The following is a 19,884-nucleotide window of genomic DNA, read 5'->3' on the forward strand; positions in this document are numbered from 1 at the left end:
CCCAGAATGTTCTACCTCCTTTCTCTTAACTTGGCCAACATCTATATTCATCTCTGTCATCCCAAGTTTCTCTGTTCTCTTCTCCCAGAACACACTGAACTTTTTCTTTACAACACTTAGCATACTCTGCACTTACATTTTTAATTGTGTGGGTACCTGCTTAGTTTCTCATTCCCAGCAGACTGTAACCTACATGGCAGAGCCCCTGTCTTTCTTGTTCCTCACCGTCCCCACCCCCCCTGGAGCTGGACACATGATGCTGGCACTCGGTAAATGTCGAACAAATGAATGGATCAAAGAATGACTGATCACGGGGGGATGTGGTTAGGTTTGCCTTTCCAGAGAGATCTTTCTGGCTGCTCTGTGCTGAATGCTGGTGGGGGAAGATAGGAAGAGGCCAGAGTACCAGTGATTCCACAGTTGTGATAATACAGGCGAGAACTGATAGGGCCTTAACCAGGACAGAGGTGATGGAGTGCGAGGTGGGACAGATGAGAGGCTCTGTATAGGAGGGTGAGGATTTAGGGGAAGGGGTGCCATGTAACTGAGGGTCTACCCCGAGGGACAGGCAGGATGACCAGATGGAACGTGAGCCAAAGGAAGAGGCTGTTGTCGGGAAAGAGGAGTTCCGTTTGGGCCAAGTTGGGTTGGACGTGCCAGTGGGACATCAGAGGGACATCTAGGAATCTGAGGCCAGGGACAGAGAAACCTAGGCTGGGGATGAAGATTCGAGAGTCATGTCAATAGAGGCAAGAGTAAAAACCAAATAAAATTTAAAAGTTTACATGCAAGTGTTTCTCGCCATTTCTGTGAGCAAAACTTCCTGGGGCATGGAATGTCCGTGCCCAGAAGCCTCTCTGTCTGAGAGGCGCGTCATGGGCCCTTCGTGTCCCCGCAGCTATCCTGGGCATGCACACGCTCATGAGCAACCAGCAGTACTACCAGGCCTTGGGCAGCAGCTCCATCGTGAACAAGGAGGGACTCAACAGTGAGTACGGGCACCCCTCCCTGCCCCCAGCGAGGGCACCTTGGAAGTGAGGGGTCCTCCCACGTCTTGCTGCCTCTGCCCGCTCTCTGGCTCACTGCAGAAGATTTCGAATTCTATAAAGCCAAATCTATCCACTTTTTCCTTTTACTCTCCTGGGATTTTGTGACGTATTTACGAAGACCCTCCCCATCCCAGTATTAACAAAACGTCCTCCTGTATTTTCTTCTGTAAGTCTTAGAGGTTTACTTCTTATATTCAACTTCTTAATCCTCCTAGAGTTCATGTTTGTGTGTGGTGTGAGATGAGATTGAACTTTCATTTTTTTAAATCAATATCCTGTTGTCCCAACACCACTCTGTGTAAAGTTCATCCTTTCACCTCTGGTTTGGAACTCCACCTTGATCATAAATGTCCATGTGTCCACTTGGGTCTGTCTCCGGATGCCTCTCCTGCTCCACGAGTCTCCTTGCCCTTTCCTGTGCCAATATTGCATTGTCTGAATTGCTCCGCTGCATTGTTCCAAGCTGGCATTTTGGCCCCAAAGAGAAACGAGGGCACCCAACGCACAATTATCCCTCCCTCTGGAAGGCCTACACATTTCCTTCCCATCCAGGCTTCATTTTACCCTCACAAGAGCCCACTGGGTAGAACGACTCGTTCACATTCTACAGATGAGGACACCGAGGTTCAGACAGTTTAGCGAATTCACCCAGTTGTTGCAGGACGGCAGAGGCAGAGTCCAAGTAGGGCCCAGACTCCTGGCCCCGCCCATTGCCCGCCCCCATCCCCCATAGCCCCTGAGATGCCCAGCCTTCCGTGTCCCTGAGCTCTGCTGCCGCTTCCTTCCGGTGTCCTTATGGCGAGGGAGAGTGACGCCCCGTCTCTGTGAGCCACCCGCCTGTTGTCGGTCACTCTAGGTGTGATCAAACCTACACAATACAAGCCTGTGCCTGATGAAGAACCAAATGCAACAGACTTGGATGAAACGCTGGAGCGGATAAAGAGCAACGACCCCAAACTTGAAGAGGTCAACCTCAACAACATCCGGGTGAGGTTAACCCCTTTCACTCCACTTGCCCTGCTGGGGGGAGGCGGGGAAGCCATGTCTAGTGCCACCCAGACCCAGATGGCCCGGGCCTGGCTGTGCGGGGACAGCAGGGTCCTGCTTGGACTCTGGGTGCTTCTGGATCAGGAATAGAGACAGAAGCTTTCGAAGGGAGGATAGTGTAAACTAGCACAGCCCATGGTCCTGGTTTCTTCTGGGGACTGACATCAGACCCAGATGTTCACCACAGGCCAACCCAGCTTCGGCTCTGGAAACCCGCCACCCTATTCAAAACACTGAGAGCTTCTCTGAGATAAAATCGTGAGTCAGACACATACGGCTGCACGGGATCCCGTGGCTGGAAAAGCCCAGGGCCCACCAGGTTCATGGGGTAACCCAAGCCCGGGGAGGGACCTAGCCCTGAACCAGTGTAGCATGCACATATTCAGCCTCATTCTGCAACCTTAGAAGGGAACTGTCAGCCCAAATGTCCAAAGACATATTCCAAGCCGTCGGCCCACATCTCTCCAGACCTTTCCTGTGTGACCACTAAGGGCAGAGCGGGGACGGATGGACGGGCAGTCCTACCCTGGACAGGCTGCAGGAGGAATTCAGAAGCAGGCCCAGCTGCCTGCCCACCTGCTCAGCCCAGGGACCAGAGGGATTAGTTCTCGGGGGGTGTGGATGTAAGATAAGAAGTGGGCCCCTCACTCCCCGGCTCCCCTTTCCTTTCTTCTCCACTTTCTTTTAAGTGGCTGCCAGCCCCACGGCACGATCAGATCGGAAACCTGCGCCCGCAGCGTTCTCCTGCACCTGGCCTTCCCATGCTCTGCTCCCACGGGGGCTAAAGTGACACTCTGAAATAAGAGATCCGTTCAAACACAGCCAGGCTCTCTCTCTCGGGCGCCTCCGCTGTCTGCCGTGTGCACAGTGGGAGACGCTGGCACAATTCAGAGCCGCGCACCCTGGCAGTGCGTACCAGGAGGCATGGGGGTGTGGAACCTGGCCACGGCCCTGTGTCTTCACCGTGAGGCCTCAGGCAAGGGCTCGGCCCTCTCCAGGCCTGTTTCCCCTCTGCACGTGAGGCAGTTGGACTAGGTCAGTGGTTTTCACTTGAGGAGATTAAAAAATAAATAAATGCCAATGCCCGGTCCCTCTCCCCGCAGAGAGTCTGATCTTATCGGTCCGGGGCAGGCCTGTGCGTCAGCACTTTGTGAAAGTTCCCCAGGCACCTCTGATGTGTGGCAGGGCTGAGATCCCCTGGGACAGATGTCTCTTAAAGATCATCTAGGGCCATGCCACACCTTAGTTTTCCAGAAACAAACCCAGAGAGGAGCAGAGACTTCCCCCGCGTCACACAGTGAGGCAGAAACATTGCCAGTGCTGGGGCGGAGGCCTCTCCCACACCCCCAGACCTGAGCTCTCACCACAGCACTCTTCTGCATCCTTTGCTTGATGTACTCCTCCTCCTGCGGGCTCCACATGTACAAAGAGAAAATTACAGGTCCTACTGGAAATTTTCAGGGAGGATTTTCTCAATCTGTTTACCCAAAAGTTCTCCTCCAATCTCAGCCATTTGGGACAAAGCAGGAACCCTTTGCCCATTCAGCTTTTTGGTCAGAGACTTGCAGGGAATCAGGTTGCACGTGTGAGAGAGCTGCTGCCCCCATCTCTCTGCCCTACCCGCCCCTGACAGGGGCTGCTGGTCACTGCTTGCCTTTCTCTCTGCAGAATATCCCCATACCCACTCTCAAGGCGTATGCAGAAGCCCTGAAAGAGAACTCGTATGTGAAGAAGTTCAGCATCGTGGGGACACGGAGCAATGACCCCGTGGCATTTGTATGTACCTTTCTGATCTGCTGCATTGAGAGTGGGAGGCATAGAGACAGGAAGGTTGACGTTTGTAGCCTCAGGACTGGCCATGTGCCACTGATGAAGAACCCTGTGTGGTGTGGTGTGGTGTGATGTGGTGAAAGGCACTGGGCTAGGAGCCAGGAGAGGACATGGACAGAACAGCCATTACCCAGGCACCATCTGTACATTATCCTCCATGGTGCTTAATCTCCATAACCACCCCTGATCCCAGAGGTGCAGGGCTCCCCACTTTACAGATGAAGAACCTGAGGTAAAGGGAGCTCAGGCAACTTGCTTTGTCCAAAGTTGCACAGCAAGGGAGAGGTGGAGCTGAGATTTAAAAACGAGTCAAATGTTCCCTAAAGCCAACTCTCTCACCACTCAGCATGTCATGAGTAGACAAGGGTCCACCCCTCCCTGGTCCTCAGTTTCCCCATATCTAAAAATTATTGTCTTCATCAATGGTTCCCAACGACCAATTTTATTTGTTTTTTACCTATGTCTTAAAGATATTGCTGATTAGATTAAATTGTACTTATTATAAAGTAGCCATCAATTCGTTTTTAGAAAAAAGAAAAACATTCAACACATATGTATGGAGTCTGTCTGTGCCCAGCAGTGAATTAGGCTCTGAGAATACAACTGTGACCAAGACAGTCATAGCTCCCACTTTCATGAATATAATGGCCCATCCAGCCATGCAGACAGCTAAAGGATAACAGTACAGCGTGACTACTACAATACTAATAGCAGGTAAAAAGGTACAGGGATTAGCTTACCAGGCATGGTAATTAACCATTTAGTAGCAATCACTTTGTTGATATCCACGAAATAACTTGCTGGGATTTCGATTGAGATTGCATTGAATCTATATCAAAATGGGAAGAACTGATATCTTGACAATACTGAGTTTTCTTGTACATGAACATGGAATATACCTCCATTTATTTAGTTCTTTTTTAATTTCATACATCAGAGTTTTTTAGTTGTGCTCATATAGATCTTGTACATATTTTGTTAGCTTTATACCTAAGTATTTCATTGTTTGGGGTGCTAATATAAATGGTATTATGTTTTTTTTTTTTATTATTATTTATGGTCGGCTGCATTGGGTCTTCGTTGCTGCGTGAGGGCTTTCTCTAGTTGCAGTGAGCGGGGGCTGCTCTTCGTTATGGTGCATGGGCTTCTCATTGCGGTGGCTTCTCTTGTTGCCGAGCACGGGCTCTAGGCGCACGGGCTTCAGTAGCTGTGGCACGTGGGCTCAGTAGCTGTGGCTCACGGGCTCTAGAGCGCAGGCTAGGTAGTTGTGGTGCATGGGCTTAGTTGCTCCATGGCATGTGGGATCTTCCAAGACCAGGGCTCGAACCCGTGTCCCCTGCAGTGGCAGGTCGATTCTTAACCACGGTGCCACCAGGGAAGTCCCTAACTGTAGATTTTTTTGTAGATATTCTTTATCAACTTACGGAAATTGCCCTCTATTCCTAGTTTACTGAGAGTTTTTATCATGCATGGATGTTGGATGTTGTCAAATGCTTTTTTTATCATCTATCGAAATGACTATTTTACTTTTTTAGCTTGTTGATGTGATGAATTATATGAATTGATTTTCCAGTGTTGAACCAGCCTTGTATACCTGGGATAAATCCCACTTGGTCATAGTTCAACATACTTTTGAATTTATCTTGAGATTTCTTCTTTGACCCATGTGTTGTTTAGAAGTGTGTTGTTTCATCTCCATGTATTTGGGAATTTTCTAGTTACCTTTCTGTTCTTCACTTCTAGTTTGATTCCATTGTGGTCTGAGAGCAGACATTGTATGATTTCTATTCTTTTAAATTTGTTAGGATGTGTTTTACGGCCCAGAATGTGGTCTGCCTTGGTGAATGTTCCATGTGCACACAAGAAGAATGTGTTTTCTGCTACTGTTGGATGGTAGTCTATAGATATCAATTATATCTAGTCGATTGACAGTGTCGTTGAGTTCAGTTATGTCTTTCCTGATCTTTGGCCTGCTGGATCTGTCCATATCCATAGAGGGGTATTGAAGTCTCCTACTATGATAGTGGATTCATCTATCTCTCTTTGCAATTCTATTAGTTTTTGCCTCATATAGTTTGATGCTCTGTCATAAGGCAGGCACTCATTAAGGTTGTTATGTCTTCTTGGATAATTGACCCCTTTATCGTTATATACTACCCTGCTTTTTTTTTTTTTTTTTACATCTTTATTGGAGTATAATTGCTTTACAATGGTGTGTTAGTTTCTGCTTTATAACAAAGTGAATCAGTTATACATATACATATGTTCCCATATCTCTTCCCTCTTGCGTCTCCCTCCCTCCCACCCTCCCTATCCCACCCCTCCAGGCGGTCACAAGGCACCGAGCTGATCTCCCTGTGCTATGCGGCTGCTTCCCACTAGCTATCTACCTTACGTTTGGTAGTGTATATATGTCCATGCCTCTCTCTCGCTTTGTCACAGCTTACCCTTCCCCCTCCCCATATCCTCAAGTCCATTCTCTAGTAGGTCTGTGTCTTTATTCCTGTCTTACCCCTAGGTTCTTCATGACATTTTTTTTCCTTAAATTCCATATATATGTGTTAGCATACGGTATTTGTCTTTCTCTTTCTGACTTACTTCACTCTGTATGACAGACTCTAGGTCTATCCACCTCGTTACAAATAGCTCAATTTCATTTCTTTTTATGGCTGAGTAATATTCCATTGTATATATGTGCCACATCTTCTTTATCCATTCATCTGATGATGGACACTTAGGTTGTTTCCATCTCCAGGCTATTGTAAATAGAGCTGCAGTGAACATTTTGGTACATGACTCTTTCTGAATTATGGTTTTCTCAGGGTACTACCCTTCTTTATCCCTAATAACTTTCCTTGCTTTGAAGTCCATTCATAGCCATCAATTATTTTCTGATCTTTAAAATACGTAGGACATTTCCTTTGATGTCTTTGAAGTGATGGAAGTGGCTCATAGTCTCTCACTGCTGCCAGTGGAGAACCTCTAGATAGATGTCCTCTGACCTCAGGACATCTTGGTAGATCCTGAGTTTGCCCACAGAGAAACAGCTGGCAAAGCCACATGCCCTGTCCACTGCCATGTCATGGATCAGAAACTACACCTGTGCATGCTGGCACTCAGCTCAGCTCCACGAATGTTTGTGGGGAATTGACCCTGTGCCAGGCGAACAGCTGATGTCAGCCCCTTCACACCAGGATACCCATTGCTGAATATGAAAATACTTCCGGAACAATTGGTAAACAGGCTTCCAGAGCTCTGCTAGTGCCCCCGCTGCGTGCCCCAGCTCTTCTCCTGCCCGTTCCTCCACTCTGCTCCAGCAAACGAAGAGTTGACACTGGGCATGACAGTGCCTCCAGGACCAGCTCAGCCACTAGTATGTCTACTTGGATTGGCCTGGTGCACTGACATACTGGTTGTTAAATTTTTTGATTATCAGGCCAGGCCTTTCCTGGGGAGTAAGAAGGGTGCTGTGGAGCGGGCACAGACTCAGTCCCTCCCCTCAGGAGGGTCCAACCTACTCAGGGTCACAGAGCAAGCTGACATGTCATCCTGGGGTACACGGAAGCAGGGGGAGCTGAGGATTTTGTCTCAGAAGGCATCCTGGGAGCTGAGCCTCACAAAGGTTTCAGCAAGCAGGGACAGTGGGAAGGGCATTCCTGGATCAGATCATCATTTCAGACAACCAGGGCCCACTGATCATACATCCTGGCCATCAGCTGCTGGTGTCTCCTTTCCTCCATGACACGTCGTTTCTCCCGCCTGCTAATTACCTCATTTCCTTTAGAGGCTCTGATTGTCATCTGCACCCCGGGCTGAAGTCCTCCAAAACGCGCTGGGGCCACCCGAGCCCCTCTCTTCCGGCTTGCCCTGGTCACTTGCCCAGCGGGATGGCTTCCCGGGCTCCCCTCTCCGCTGCTCAAAGAGAATGACGACTCCATGGAATTACAACAGGGACATAGAAGAGACAAGTGGAGGGCATATAGGGAGGTTGGGACTCCACTAGTCACTCAGTGAACAGTGACCGAGGACCTACTATGTGCTGGGCACCGTGTGGGTTGGAGGGCACCATGGGATGAATAAGGTGACCATCAGCCCACCAAGAGTACATAGGCTAATGGCGGAGCCAACGCCAGAATAAAAACAACTCTAAACACAGGAATACAAGTTCCTTGAGGGAGGTTATGGATAAAGTCTGTGAGGTTCAAGAGCTAGCTGGGGGGCATCAGCAAAGGCTCTTGGAGAAACGGGCACTGAGAATGGCCTTAAAGGAGGGACAGGGTTTGAACGAGTGAAGCAGAAAGGAAAGAGCATTCCAGGTGGCAGGGACAGGATGAGCAAAGGCAGAGCAGAGGGAAAACACTGTGTGCCCGGGGAACTGAGAGTAGCCCCACCAAGACTGGCAGCCAGAGTTGAGGCTGATCAGAGTGGGGGAACCAGGTAATAGAGGCTTTGGATGCAGGCTAAGGGGCTGTAAATCTCCAGCTAGGGGCTCGGGGCCATGGCAAGTTGGAGGGGAGGAGAGACACAGAGTAGTGCTTGGTGAAGGAAGTTGTGGAGATCGTCTTGCCTGGCCCCTGACGGTGTGCAAGGGACTCTCACTCCCAGCAAGGCTCCCTCAGTATTTTAGGTTCTACCCACAGGGGCTCCAGCCTTGATCAGGCTAACTCATGGGTACCCTGCCTTTTCTCCTTTGGCTCAAGGCCCTTGCTGAGATGCTCAAGGTGAACAAGGTGTTGAAGACACTGAACGTGGAGTCCAACTTCATTTCCGGAGCCGGGATCCTGCGCCTGGTGGAAGCTCTTCCATACAACACTTCTCTGGTGGAACTGAAGATCGATAACCAGGTAAGATGGGCGAAGGTCTCCCTGTGTCCTTCACCTGATGCTCGCCATTCTGTACTTTCCCGCTTGCTGCCATAGGGAGTAGACGCTGCTGGACAGAGCAGATGCTGCTGCTTATAAAAGCACCAGAGCCCAGCTTTAAGGGACCTCCGAGGCTGTCCAGTCCACACCCTCCAGCTCCTCCACCTTCTGCTTGGAAACCCCTAGCGATGGGGAGCTCACTCCTTACCGAGATCACCCCTTTCATTCTCAGTGAGAATATCCTTCCTTATATCCAATAGAAATCAGCTCCCTATAAGTGCTGTTTGTTGAGTTTAACTCTGTTCTCTGTTGCACACAGGACACATCTGGCGCACAGGTTTTATAAACCATTGGAATCTTCCTCACTAGGCTAAACGTCCCCATTTTCATGAGTCACCCCCCCCCCCACCGCAACACACACACACTCAATGGGCTTTTGGGTCTTCTTACCATGAAGGTTACTCACTGGGCAAATTCTAGTTTGCCTTTATCCTTACAGGGTTATCATTCCTCTGTACCTTCTGTGGTTCAGTCATTTATTTTCAGGGCGACTCTTTCAGTTCCAACTTTCTAAGACAACGCTAATAAGAGTATCTTGTATGTTGCATGTGTTGAGGGTGTCCTGGGGGGCAGGCTCTGTGCTGTGCACCTTATATACATCATCTCTCATCTTCCCAGCAACTCTGCAGGATATGGGTGTTATCAGTCTCAGTTTTTGCAGAAGAGAAAACAGCTCAGAGAAGCTGAAGGCAAGCAGCTTTCTCAGGGCCGCCAAGTGAGCACTTTCGGAAGCAGGATTTGAATGCAGGTCTCTGACTTTAAAGCCCACAGTCCCTCCAGTACACCGTGTTGCTTCCAGTGCTAAAATGATTTCTTCTTTATGGTTTATGGATAGGGAACTTGGGCGTTTTTTCCCCTACATGAAAACGTTTGCTGAATGGTCATATACACATGTATATAGGAAAAAGATTGGGTGGAAGTATAACAAAATTGTAAACACTGGTTGTCCCTGAAAGAGATTATCTCTACTTTCTTATCCTTATTGAAAAATACTACAAACAGAGAGAAAAGTGCATAGAAGTTAAATGCACAGCTTAATGAGTCATAATAGGCAGGTAACCTCAGCCAAGAACTAAAGCATCACCAGCCTCCAGAAGACTTTGATGGTCCGCTCCCAATCATAAACCTTCAAAACTCTTCACAGTTTGCTCCCTACTTACTTTCACGCCTCCATGTCTTAGCTCTTGCTTTTCTCTCCCCCTGGAATGTCATCCCCTGCCCCTACCCCTTCTCTGCCTAGAGAAATCCTCCTCTTCCTTCTGGATTCAGTTGAAGCCTCTCTTTCTCCTAGTGGTTCTAGAGCCAGCTTGAACCAGCACGCTGGAGCTGACTGTACACATCCCTTCTCAATTCCACTTGAGTGATGGCACGCTGGTACCTTGAAGTCACTCCTAGTGAGAGTATTTACACTATGGAAATTGGCAAACACTACAAATCCAACCTTTTTGTTTGTTTGTCTGTCTGTTTGTTTTTTCCAAGAGCCAGCATATCACCGCCTTCTCCCTTCAGCCTGCCACAGGGCCTCTAAGCCTCCCCCCAAGAGAGTTAGGTGCTCCTTCCCTGTGTTCTCCTAGCACCTCAGCTTCCCTGTGAGGTTCTCAGAAGACACTGTAGTGTCCGAGTCATGTCCATATCCTATTACCCGGCTCAGAGCTTGGCCCTGCAGTGGCACTTTATAAGCAGGGCTGCCCTGGATATTTGTATATGTTGTTCACTGCCCAATGAGGAGGCAGGGGGCAAAATCCAACCCATACTCTGCTCTCCAAAACTTGGTATGGGCCTTTATTTTCTCTAATTCATATGAAGAGGCCACACCAGGCCTGCAGCAGCCCTGTCGTGAGAGTTTGCTACATCCAACACCCTCCACTTCGCATATGCCAGTGGCCTGCGGTCGCATCACCCATTCCCAGCCCCCATCACTTCCACCCTTTCTTCCATTGCTGACCCTGCTTTATCGCAGGCAGATCAGATGGAACAAAGGCATGTAGCGGCAGGCCCTGGGATTGGCCACTCATGTGACTCCAGGCCTACCCAGGCAGGGAGTCACTATCTACCCAGTGTCAGCTGAAACCTGAGCCCTGGGGCAGAACGTTGGCGAAAGGCGACCCAGCGCACTGGCCTCAGGTCATTGCAGCGGCAGCTTCCAGGGAGTGAGCTGCCCACTACTCCTCTCAGTGCTGTCTCCCCAGAGCCAGTGCTGACCATCACCCTCACCCTGGCTAAACACCCTGTGCGAGGACATTCACTTCCCTGAGCCTGTTTCCTCGTTTGTAAAATGGGGATAGTAAGAATCTCTACTTCTAAGGAGATAAGAGATGCAAACTATGAAGTTGTTCACTTTTATAATTACTCGGAAGGTGACTTAGGGAGTTTACACGTTATTCTAAGAGTTAAGGTACTGAGCAGGTACCATATATCCATTATCTCACGTAATGCTTGCAAAGACTCTTTGTGAGTAGGTGTCACAACCCATCCCAGTATTGTAGATGAGGAAACTGAGGCCCAGGCAGGCTCTGTACCCTGCCCCAGGTCACACAGTAAGTAACAGAGGCAAGATTCGAACCCACGTCTTTGTGACTCTAAAGTCCATGAACTGTGCCTGTGTGGGCTCTTGAATCCTACTGTAGTTGTGTGTGGGTCTTGGATTTTCTCAGCTATCCCTTTCCCTTGGTGCCAGGCCAGAGCACTGGTCACCACCTGCCCCCACCCCATCCCAGGAGCATCTTTCTTCAGTTCATCTCAGTGTTTGATAAGTGCCTGCTGTACCCCAGGGCTATGCTGGGCTCTGTGTGTGAATGAGGCTCTGGCTCTGCCCTCTAGGGATTCCACACTGGATAAGAAGACGGACAAGTGTATAGCTGACCGTCCAACCGGGTGCCCCAGTAAGCCACAGACAGTGGGCCACTGGGGGGAGAAATCTCAGTCAGGAGCAGGTATCAGGGAGGGCTTCTTGGAAGAGGTGGAATTTGAGATAAACCCATAGGGTGGACAGTATCTCAGAGGATGGCCACGGCCTCAGGTGCAGGGAACCACACAAACAAAGAGAAGGAGAGGGGGAAGCCGTGGAGCCCATCCAAACTAAACTAGATTAATGGGACCGCCAGAGGAAAGCGAAAAAAGGACTTAGGAGCCCAAAGGGCTCTGAATGGGTGGTTCGAGGGGAAGTGGTCTGTGGGCTGTTATCAGCACCAGTCAGAGTCATGCTCTGCGAAGATGGTTCTTGGCTGGATAGGAGAGGATTGGGGGCGGGGTGAGGCCATCCGGGCCCAGGAGACCAGAGGGGGCTCTGACCGCCCAGATGCAGGGGGCCTGTGGGGAGGTGCACCTGGGAGCCTGGAGTCTAGAGACTGGACTGGGGCCTGGTGGGGGAGGGGTGGGCTGAGGGAAGTCTGGGGAGGGGGCTCTGCTGGCCCGGGCTAGGGGACGCCACCTGCATCTCTCACAGTGTGCCGGGAGGCCTGGGCTCTGGGCGGCGTGGCAAAGAGGAGGTGGTGAGTAGCATTGGATTTATTCCTCGTTCTTGGTTAGTCACCAGGGTCTCCGGAGGCCGCAGCTTTCTCCTCAGCCCCTGCACCTGCAACCTGTGTCAGAGTCTCTGTCTTCCTTTCTCCTTATACGGCCAAAGAAAGGGACTTGGGGCTTTCTGCCTGGCGTGACATGGAGCCTCGTAGGCTGGCTAGAGACACAAATGCAGGAATAGGATTCTGGGGCAGTTTATTTACTCAGCCAGGCTCTCTTTACGTCCAGGCCATGTTCTCTTGCCGCCTGGAGTTGCCCTGGGATGGCAGTGAGGCTGGGGAGGGAGGTGGCGGCTGACCACAGCCCGGGGTGCTGAGACACACCTAGTCCAGCCCTCCTTTTACCCCTGGGTGGGTGGGGGGGGAAACTGAGGGTCAGAGAAGGGACAGGCTGGGCCAAGGTCATGGATCAAGTTAGTGTCAGAGCTGGGCTGGAACTGAGGAGCCCAGCTTCCAGACAGGCTGCATTTATGGATGGACAGGAGAGGCCCTCCCGGCGCCCAGGAAGCAGGCAGCACACATGGGATGCCTGCAGGCCCCGTACATCCCTGGCCGGCCCTATGCCAACGGTGGGGCGGCTCTCCGCCCGTCTTGATTCACCCTCCTCCCCCCTACCCCCCAGCTCCCTCCAGCAGGCCCTTCCCAGGACCCGCAGGGCGTGGGGCACTCTCCCTGCCCCTCAGCACAGATGAGGCCTGAAAACAGGACCCCAGCCCCAGTGAAGACACGGGCAACGTGTGGGGGCCGTTCGCCGGATTTCTCACTTTTCATTCCAATATTTGACAGTGAGAATGTGCTTCATATTTTGAAAAGGCGCTAAAGGAAGTGGATTGGGGTCTCAGACAGTCTCTATATCATCTGCCAGGCCAAGCTGGCCGGAGCCCAGGGCTGTGCTGGCTCCTTCAAGGACAGGCCCGAGCTCTTCCCAGCCCTTTCAGGAGCCTTGCTGGATAGGCTGGTGGAATCTTGCCATCCTCCCTCTGCCTGCCCTAGTCAGCGGTCCAAGCCCCATCTGAACCCATACAAGCTCCAGTGAACTCGTAATACCTGGGAGTTGTTCTCTGTCAAGAGTCTCAGCTGCGGTTCCATGCTTGTCCATTTGGGTGTTGGGCTGATGTGTCTTCTCAGCCTTCCCAGGTTGCTGTGCATTGATCCTGTTCCTATTTTTTCCAATCAATTCAATTCCTTGTCCTTGCCCTTGCCCTAGAGATACAGGGTACCATGTGCTCTCCAAGAGCTCACAGTCTAGGGTAGCATCATCCAACAGAACTTCCTGTGTTGATAGAAATGTTCTGTATCTGCACTGACCAATATGGTAGCCACTAGCCAGTGGCTCTTGCACACTTGAAATGTGCCTAATGCAACTGAGGACCTGAATTTTAAATTTTATTTAATTTTTAAATGAAGTATAGTTGCTTTGCAACATTAGTTTTAGGTGTACAACATAGTGATTCAGTATTTTTTTTCTAGATTGGATTTTATTTCTATATATTCTATAATAATACAGTTGAAAATCTTGCCCACTTTCACACTCAATAACTTTAACAATCAGTTCTTCTTAAAATTTTGGCCTAGGAGAACATCTGTATATCCAAACAGATGGGTTTGTGTGTGTGTGTGTGTGTGTGTGTGTGTGTGTGTGTTTATAACAAAGATAAATATGTATAACCTATTGTTCCCTGTTTGCCTTGAAAGAGAGTAGCCCAAGGGCAAACTCCGTTTTTGTTTCTTGCAGACATCCTATGGTGTGGTGCCTTAAAGTACACTGCCTGTACACTGCTATATTTAAAATAGATAAGGAACAAGGACCTACTGTATAGCACAGGGAACTCCATTCAACACTGTAATAACCTAAATGGGAAAAGAATTTGAAAAAGAATAGATACACTCACATGTATAAGTGAACCACCCCGATGCACACCTGAAACCAACACAACATTTTTAATCAACTACACTCCAGTTTAATATGATTCAGTATTTTTATAGATTATACTCCATTATAAGTTATTACAAGATAATGGCTATAATTCCCTGTGCTATACAATATATCCTTGTTGCTTATCTGTTTTATACATAGTAGTTTTTACCTCTTAATCGCCTATTCCTATCTTACCCCTCCCCACTTCCCTCTCCCCTCTGATAACCACTAGTTTGTTTTCTATATCTGTGCGTCTGTTTCTGTTTTGCTATATATATTCATTTGTATTATTTTTTAGATTCCACATAAATTTTATTTAATTTTAATTACTTAAATTTAAAGTTTAAAAAACCCAAACAATCTGATTAAAAAATGGGCAGAGGATCTGAATAAGAAGACATACAGATGACCAACAGGTACATAAAAAGTTGCTCAACATCACTAATCATCAGGGAAATGCAAATCAAACCACAATGAGCTACCACCTCACACAGTTAGAATGGCTATTCTCAAAAGGTAAGAATTAACAAGTGCTGGCAAGGATGTGGAGAAAAGGGAACCTTGTGCACCATTGGTGGGAATGTAAATTTGTGCAGTCGCTATGGAAAACAGTATGGCTATTCCTGAAAAAATAAAAAATAGAACTACCATATGATCCAGCAATTTCATTTCTGGGTATTTATTGGAAGGAAATGAAAACACTATTTCAAAAAGATATATGTATCCCCATTTCATTGCAGCATTATTTATAATAGCCAAGACATAGAAACAACCTAAGTGTCCATTGATGGATGAATGGATAAAGCAAATGTGGTATATACAATGGAATATTATTTAGCCATAAAAAATGAAATCTTGCCATTTGTGACAACATGGATGGACCTAGAGGGTATTATGTGATGTAAAATAAGTCAGACAGAGAAAAACAGATACCATATGATCTCAGTTATATGTGGAATCTAAGAAAAAACAAAAGGCAAAACGAACCAAGCTCATAGATACAGAGAACAGATTGGTGGTTGCCAGAGGTGGGGGTAAGGAGTGGGTGAAATGGGTGAGGGAGGTCAAAAGGTACAAACTTCCAGTAATACATAAGGCATGGGGGGGTAATGTACAGCATGCTGACTATAGTTAATAATGCTATATTGCATATTTGAAAGCTACCAAGACAGTAAATCTTAAAAGTCCTCATTGTAAGAAAAAACCCACTTTTTTGTATTGATAACTATGTATGGGGATGGATGTTAACTAGACTTATTGTGGTGATCATTTCATGATGTATACAAATATCGAATCATTATATTGTATACCTGAAACTAATGTTATGTCAGTTAAAAAAGATTTAAAGTTAAAGAGCCACATGCAGCTGGTGGCTGCTGTACTGAACAACACAGGTCTAGTTGGAGAGACAGTGTGGTGGCAGGTGACCCAGTAATGCAGATGGACTGGGCCGGGAGTAGAGAGGGACATACGGTGGGCCACTTGAGTGTCCAGTGGGGAAGGATGGTGTCCAGTGGGGAAGGATGGTTTCCAGGGGTAAGGATCAGGAAAGGTCTCGTGGGGAAGGGGGCATTTGTGATGGGTATTAAAGCACTAAGTATACACCAACAGGTGGGTACGGGAGGGTAGGGGCATTCCACATGGAGGCAGGAGGGCACATGAACACTTAGAAATAGACCTCTGCCTGCACGAGGTACCAGGTACCAGACTCCCCATCCCTGGGGTAACCAGGCTGAGTAAAGACTGAGAGAGGAAATAAAGGCAAGGACTAAACTGTAGCACTTGGAGTGCCAGGCTGAAGAGGAGGCGGGGCTTATCCTGTTGCGTTATTGAATGAATTGAGACCCTGCAAGTTGTGCACAAGGCATTGGGAACACAGTAAGCTCTCAATAAATGACAGCAGTTATTGGCAGTGGGAAGGGATTGGAGGTGGTTATGTGTTTCTGTTTGCTGCTTCTTTAGATCAATTTGGCAGTCTTGCCATCTTAGCAATGTTAAGTCTTCTGATCCGTGAATATGGGATGTTTTTATGTTTATTCAGGTCTTCCTTAATGTACAATGCTGTGGTATAGTTTTCAGCGTGCAAGTCTTTACTTTATTAAATTTATTCCTAAATATTTTTATGTTATTGTAAATGGAATTCTTGTCTTAATTTTATTTTTGGATTGTTTATGGCTAGTGTATAGAAACACAGCTGGGTCTTGTATATCGATCTTACACCCTGCAAGCTTGCTGAACTCGTTTATTAGCGCTAATAGTTTTTTGTGGATTCCTTAGGATTTTCTAGATACAGTATTGTGTCATCTGCAAATAGGAATAGTTTTGCTTCTTCCTTTCCAATATGGTGACTTTTCTTTCTTTTTCTTACATAATTGACATCCAAGACGATTTCCTTGTCTCATTTCTGCTCTGAGGGGGAATATCTTTAATCATTAAATATGATGTTAGCTTGCCTTCTCTGTCTTTTCAAACCTCTTTAAGATTATATTTACTTTTTAATATCTTATTGTACATAAAACTCAAACAATACAGTAAGATACAACAGAACACAAACAAAACAGGAAGACACAAAGAAGAAAACAAAAACTCCCCCAAATTCCACCACCACCAATATGCTCCCAGGCCTTTCAGTGCATATGTTTGTATATGGGAAATAGAAGTAACTTTACATAAATATGACCCGTTTTGTCACTAGGCTTTGTCTACTCAATATTGTGTCATGGCATATTTTCCAGCCTGGAACTGACAATTCGCACCGTCATTGTACAGCTGCCCCTGTTCTATTATAAAGCTGAACCATCATTTATTTGAGCAACCCCCTCTTGATGAATGTTTGTTTCCCTTTTATCCCCACTTTTATAAATGAGACTGATGAATATCCTCATCATATCCTTCCCAGCACTGTGTATTATCGTGTTTTCCTTTCCTGTCCTTTCCATCTTTGTCAGATGATCACTATAGATTTGGGGGTAGGGAGCTAGCATGATCAGAGTGAGGCTTTAGGAGGCTAACTCTGGCAGTCCCAACTTACTATGGGACCTTAGGCAAATCCTCTTCCCTCTCTGGGACTGTTTCTTTATTTGCAAATTGCTAAAGGACTGGCTAGCAAACCTGGCTGTGTATTGAAATCACCTGGGGAGTTTTAAAAACCACAGACACCTGAGTATCATTGCAGCCAGTGATTCTGATTTAATTAGTATGCGGGATAGCCTGGGCTGTAGGATTTTTAAATCTCCCTGAGACTAGATGATGTGAAGGTCCTTCCTGCTGAAATGTTCTAGGAAGGCTGCTGTGAAGCAGTAGAAAGATCTGTTCTTGGTGTCCAGCAGCCCTGGGTTTGAATCTCAGCTCATTCGCTCCTGGCTAGCTCCTGTCTTTTCAAACCTCTTTAAGATTATATTTACTTTTTAATATGGCTGTGTGACCTTTCAACTTCTCCAAACTTCCATTGCCCGCCCCCACCCCCACCCCCGCTCTTGGAGTGGGCGGGGACAGGGAGGTATTAAAATCCCCGCCCACCACTCAGGGTTTTTGTAGGTAGAGAAGGTTTAGGTCCTGCACAAACGAATGAGAGGTGACTGTGTTCTTTTCTTGATCAAAGAGCCAGCCCCTGGGCAACAAGGTGGAAATGGAGATCGTGAGCATGTTGGAAAAAAATGCAACACTTCTCAAATTCGGCTACCACTTCACTCAGCAGGGGCCCCGGCTGCGGGCGTCCAACGCGATGATGAACAACAACGACCTTGGTGAGTGGACATATGCACCCTACCCGCCGCCTATCATTCTTTCCACCTGTCATGGGGGGTATGGCAGGGAAAACTCTACTGCCGCCTTCCCCAAGGGAGTCCTCTTTTTGGGCCTGACTCCCAGTTTTCATGCTGATCCCGTTCCCTTGTTTTAGGTGTTTGCGCCTTGCCTCCCCCCTAGACCCTTGCCTAGACACGAGCGCCCTGCCTGCAGGCGCTGAGGCCAGGCCCTCCTCCCTGCAGGTAGCTCAGCTGAGCAGAGGGCTGGACCCAGAGTGCACCCTCAGCGTGTTAGCCGGGTGAAATGAAACGTGGGAGGCACAAAGCCAGCACGGAGTCTCCTCCTCTTCTGAATACCCTTTTTGGAGCCCAGAGTCCTCTTCAGATCATACAGTGTGGCCCAAGCCCCAGATCCCAAGGCCACCAAACAGCCCTACTACCCACACTGCAAACCCAGGGGACTTCACGTTGCTTTTAACGTAAAGGTTGAAAATGCTGACTTTATAGTAAAGTAAAACAGGTTACATTTAATCTCAGTTAAAGACATAGTTTGCATTTTTTTCTTTAAAAAAAAAGAGAAAATGTCACAATCTTTCTTAGGAGCAAACACCAAAAAGAAATACTAGTCAGTTGAACAAAAGGGAGACCAATCACCGACTTACTTCCAGATACTAAGTGTTCTCAAGCTCTATGCCTAGTTATTTCTCATGTGTATTCCTGGTGGCTGCTTAAAGAACTTGATAGAGTGTCCAAAGAGGAGTATGTCTGATAAGGCTGTAGGAAAATAAGAGAAAAAAAACAAGGAGTAGGTCTGTTAACTTAATTGATCATTATATTCAGCTGTGAGTTTCCTAGAATCAAGGCAGGAGGAAGACAAACCAAGTTACATTATTCTTGTCAGAAGAGAAGGAAGCATAATGAGTTTTTTAAAAAGAAGAAAGCTTCTTTCTGGGATTGAATTGTGAAATAACTATATTTCTAAAGGACGATGCCTTCAGTGAGTTTTTCATCAAATTCAAACCTCTAAATATGTTGCTTTTTTTTTTTGTTTCTAACACTCAGTAAAATGCAAGGAGCTTAATACTAAAGCATATCTCAGCGTTCAGGTATGTCCCTTCCTGTGATGAATCTGAAGCTAGGTTAATACATGGAAGGCCTAGAAGAATGGGGATGAGTATGTAAGTGTGTATGCACGAGGCAGGTACTCACAGAACCTATGCATAGATAACCACAGAGCTACTCAATTCAACAAACATTTGTCGAAGTCCTATAGGGCACTGGCTGTTGAAGGTATAGGTTCCTGTTCTTAAGAGGCTATTTATTCATTGCTTTCTCCAGCTGCTACTTTTTCTAGAGCTGCAGATCTAGAAAAGTCCATCAAACAAACAAAAACAACAAAAAAACCCACACCAGGTCAGGTGTCCTGGTTTATCTGAAGTGTCCTTATTTGAAATAAAAGAGAGCAAACACAAACAACTAAGAATTAGAATTATCATGGTGTTACAGAGGTAATAGCTACATTGAATTGTTGAGGAAGGCCTGCGACCTGGACTCTGTTGGCCCAGCTGTGATCTGGCTGCAGAACCAGCACTTAAAAGCCTTGAGTTCTCTTCTGATATTCAGTAATCTCACTTTTTTTTTTTCTCTCTCAGCTTAGATTAAGCTTCTTATGTGTCCCTCGGTGCCTATCTCAAGGCTAATCCAGCTTTGGTCTTCCAGTGGCAAGATTGCTTGGAGGACTTCTTTCTAGGGACAGAAGTTTCTGGATGACCAGAGTCAGGGGTGCTGTAGGGGGGACCCCAGGGTCAGCTGGAGGCTAGAAGAAATGGCCCTTGAGGACTCTCTGTCCTGAGA

At 47.5% G+C, this 19,884-nt stretch overlaps 1 protein-coding gene across 1 annotated transcript in view; it reads left to right on the forward strand.

Moving 5' to 3' along the window:
* Window positions 1-19,884, forward strand: part of TMOD1 (tropomodulin 1) — an 80,789-nt gene that overhangs the window by 54,578 nt on the left and 6,327 nt on the right. Inside the window, exons 5-9 of the mRNA XM_029202943.1 lie at window positions 899-988; window positions 1,906-2,036; window positions 3,765-3,872; window positions 8,627-8,770; window positions 17,886-18,030. Coding sequence (XP_029058776.1) covers window positions 899-988; window positions 1,906-2,036; window positions 3,765-3,872; window positions 8,627-8,770; window positions 17,886-18,030 — 618 coding nt within the window. The remainder of the gene's footprint in view (window positions 1-898; window positions 989-1,905; window positions 2,037-3,764; window positions 3,873-8,626; window positions 8,771-17,885; window positions 18,031-19,884) is intronic.

Source organism: Monodon monoceros, unplaced genomic scaffold, assembly GCF_005190385.1.
Source record: "Monodon monoceros isolate NGI ecotype Baffin Bay Population unplaced genomic scaffold, NGI_Narwhal_1 Super_Scaffold_5, whole genome shotgun sequence".
NCBI lineage: Eukaryota > Metazoa > Chordata > Mammalia > Artiodactyla > Monodontidae > Monodon > Monodon monoceros.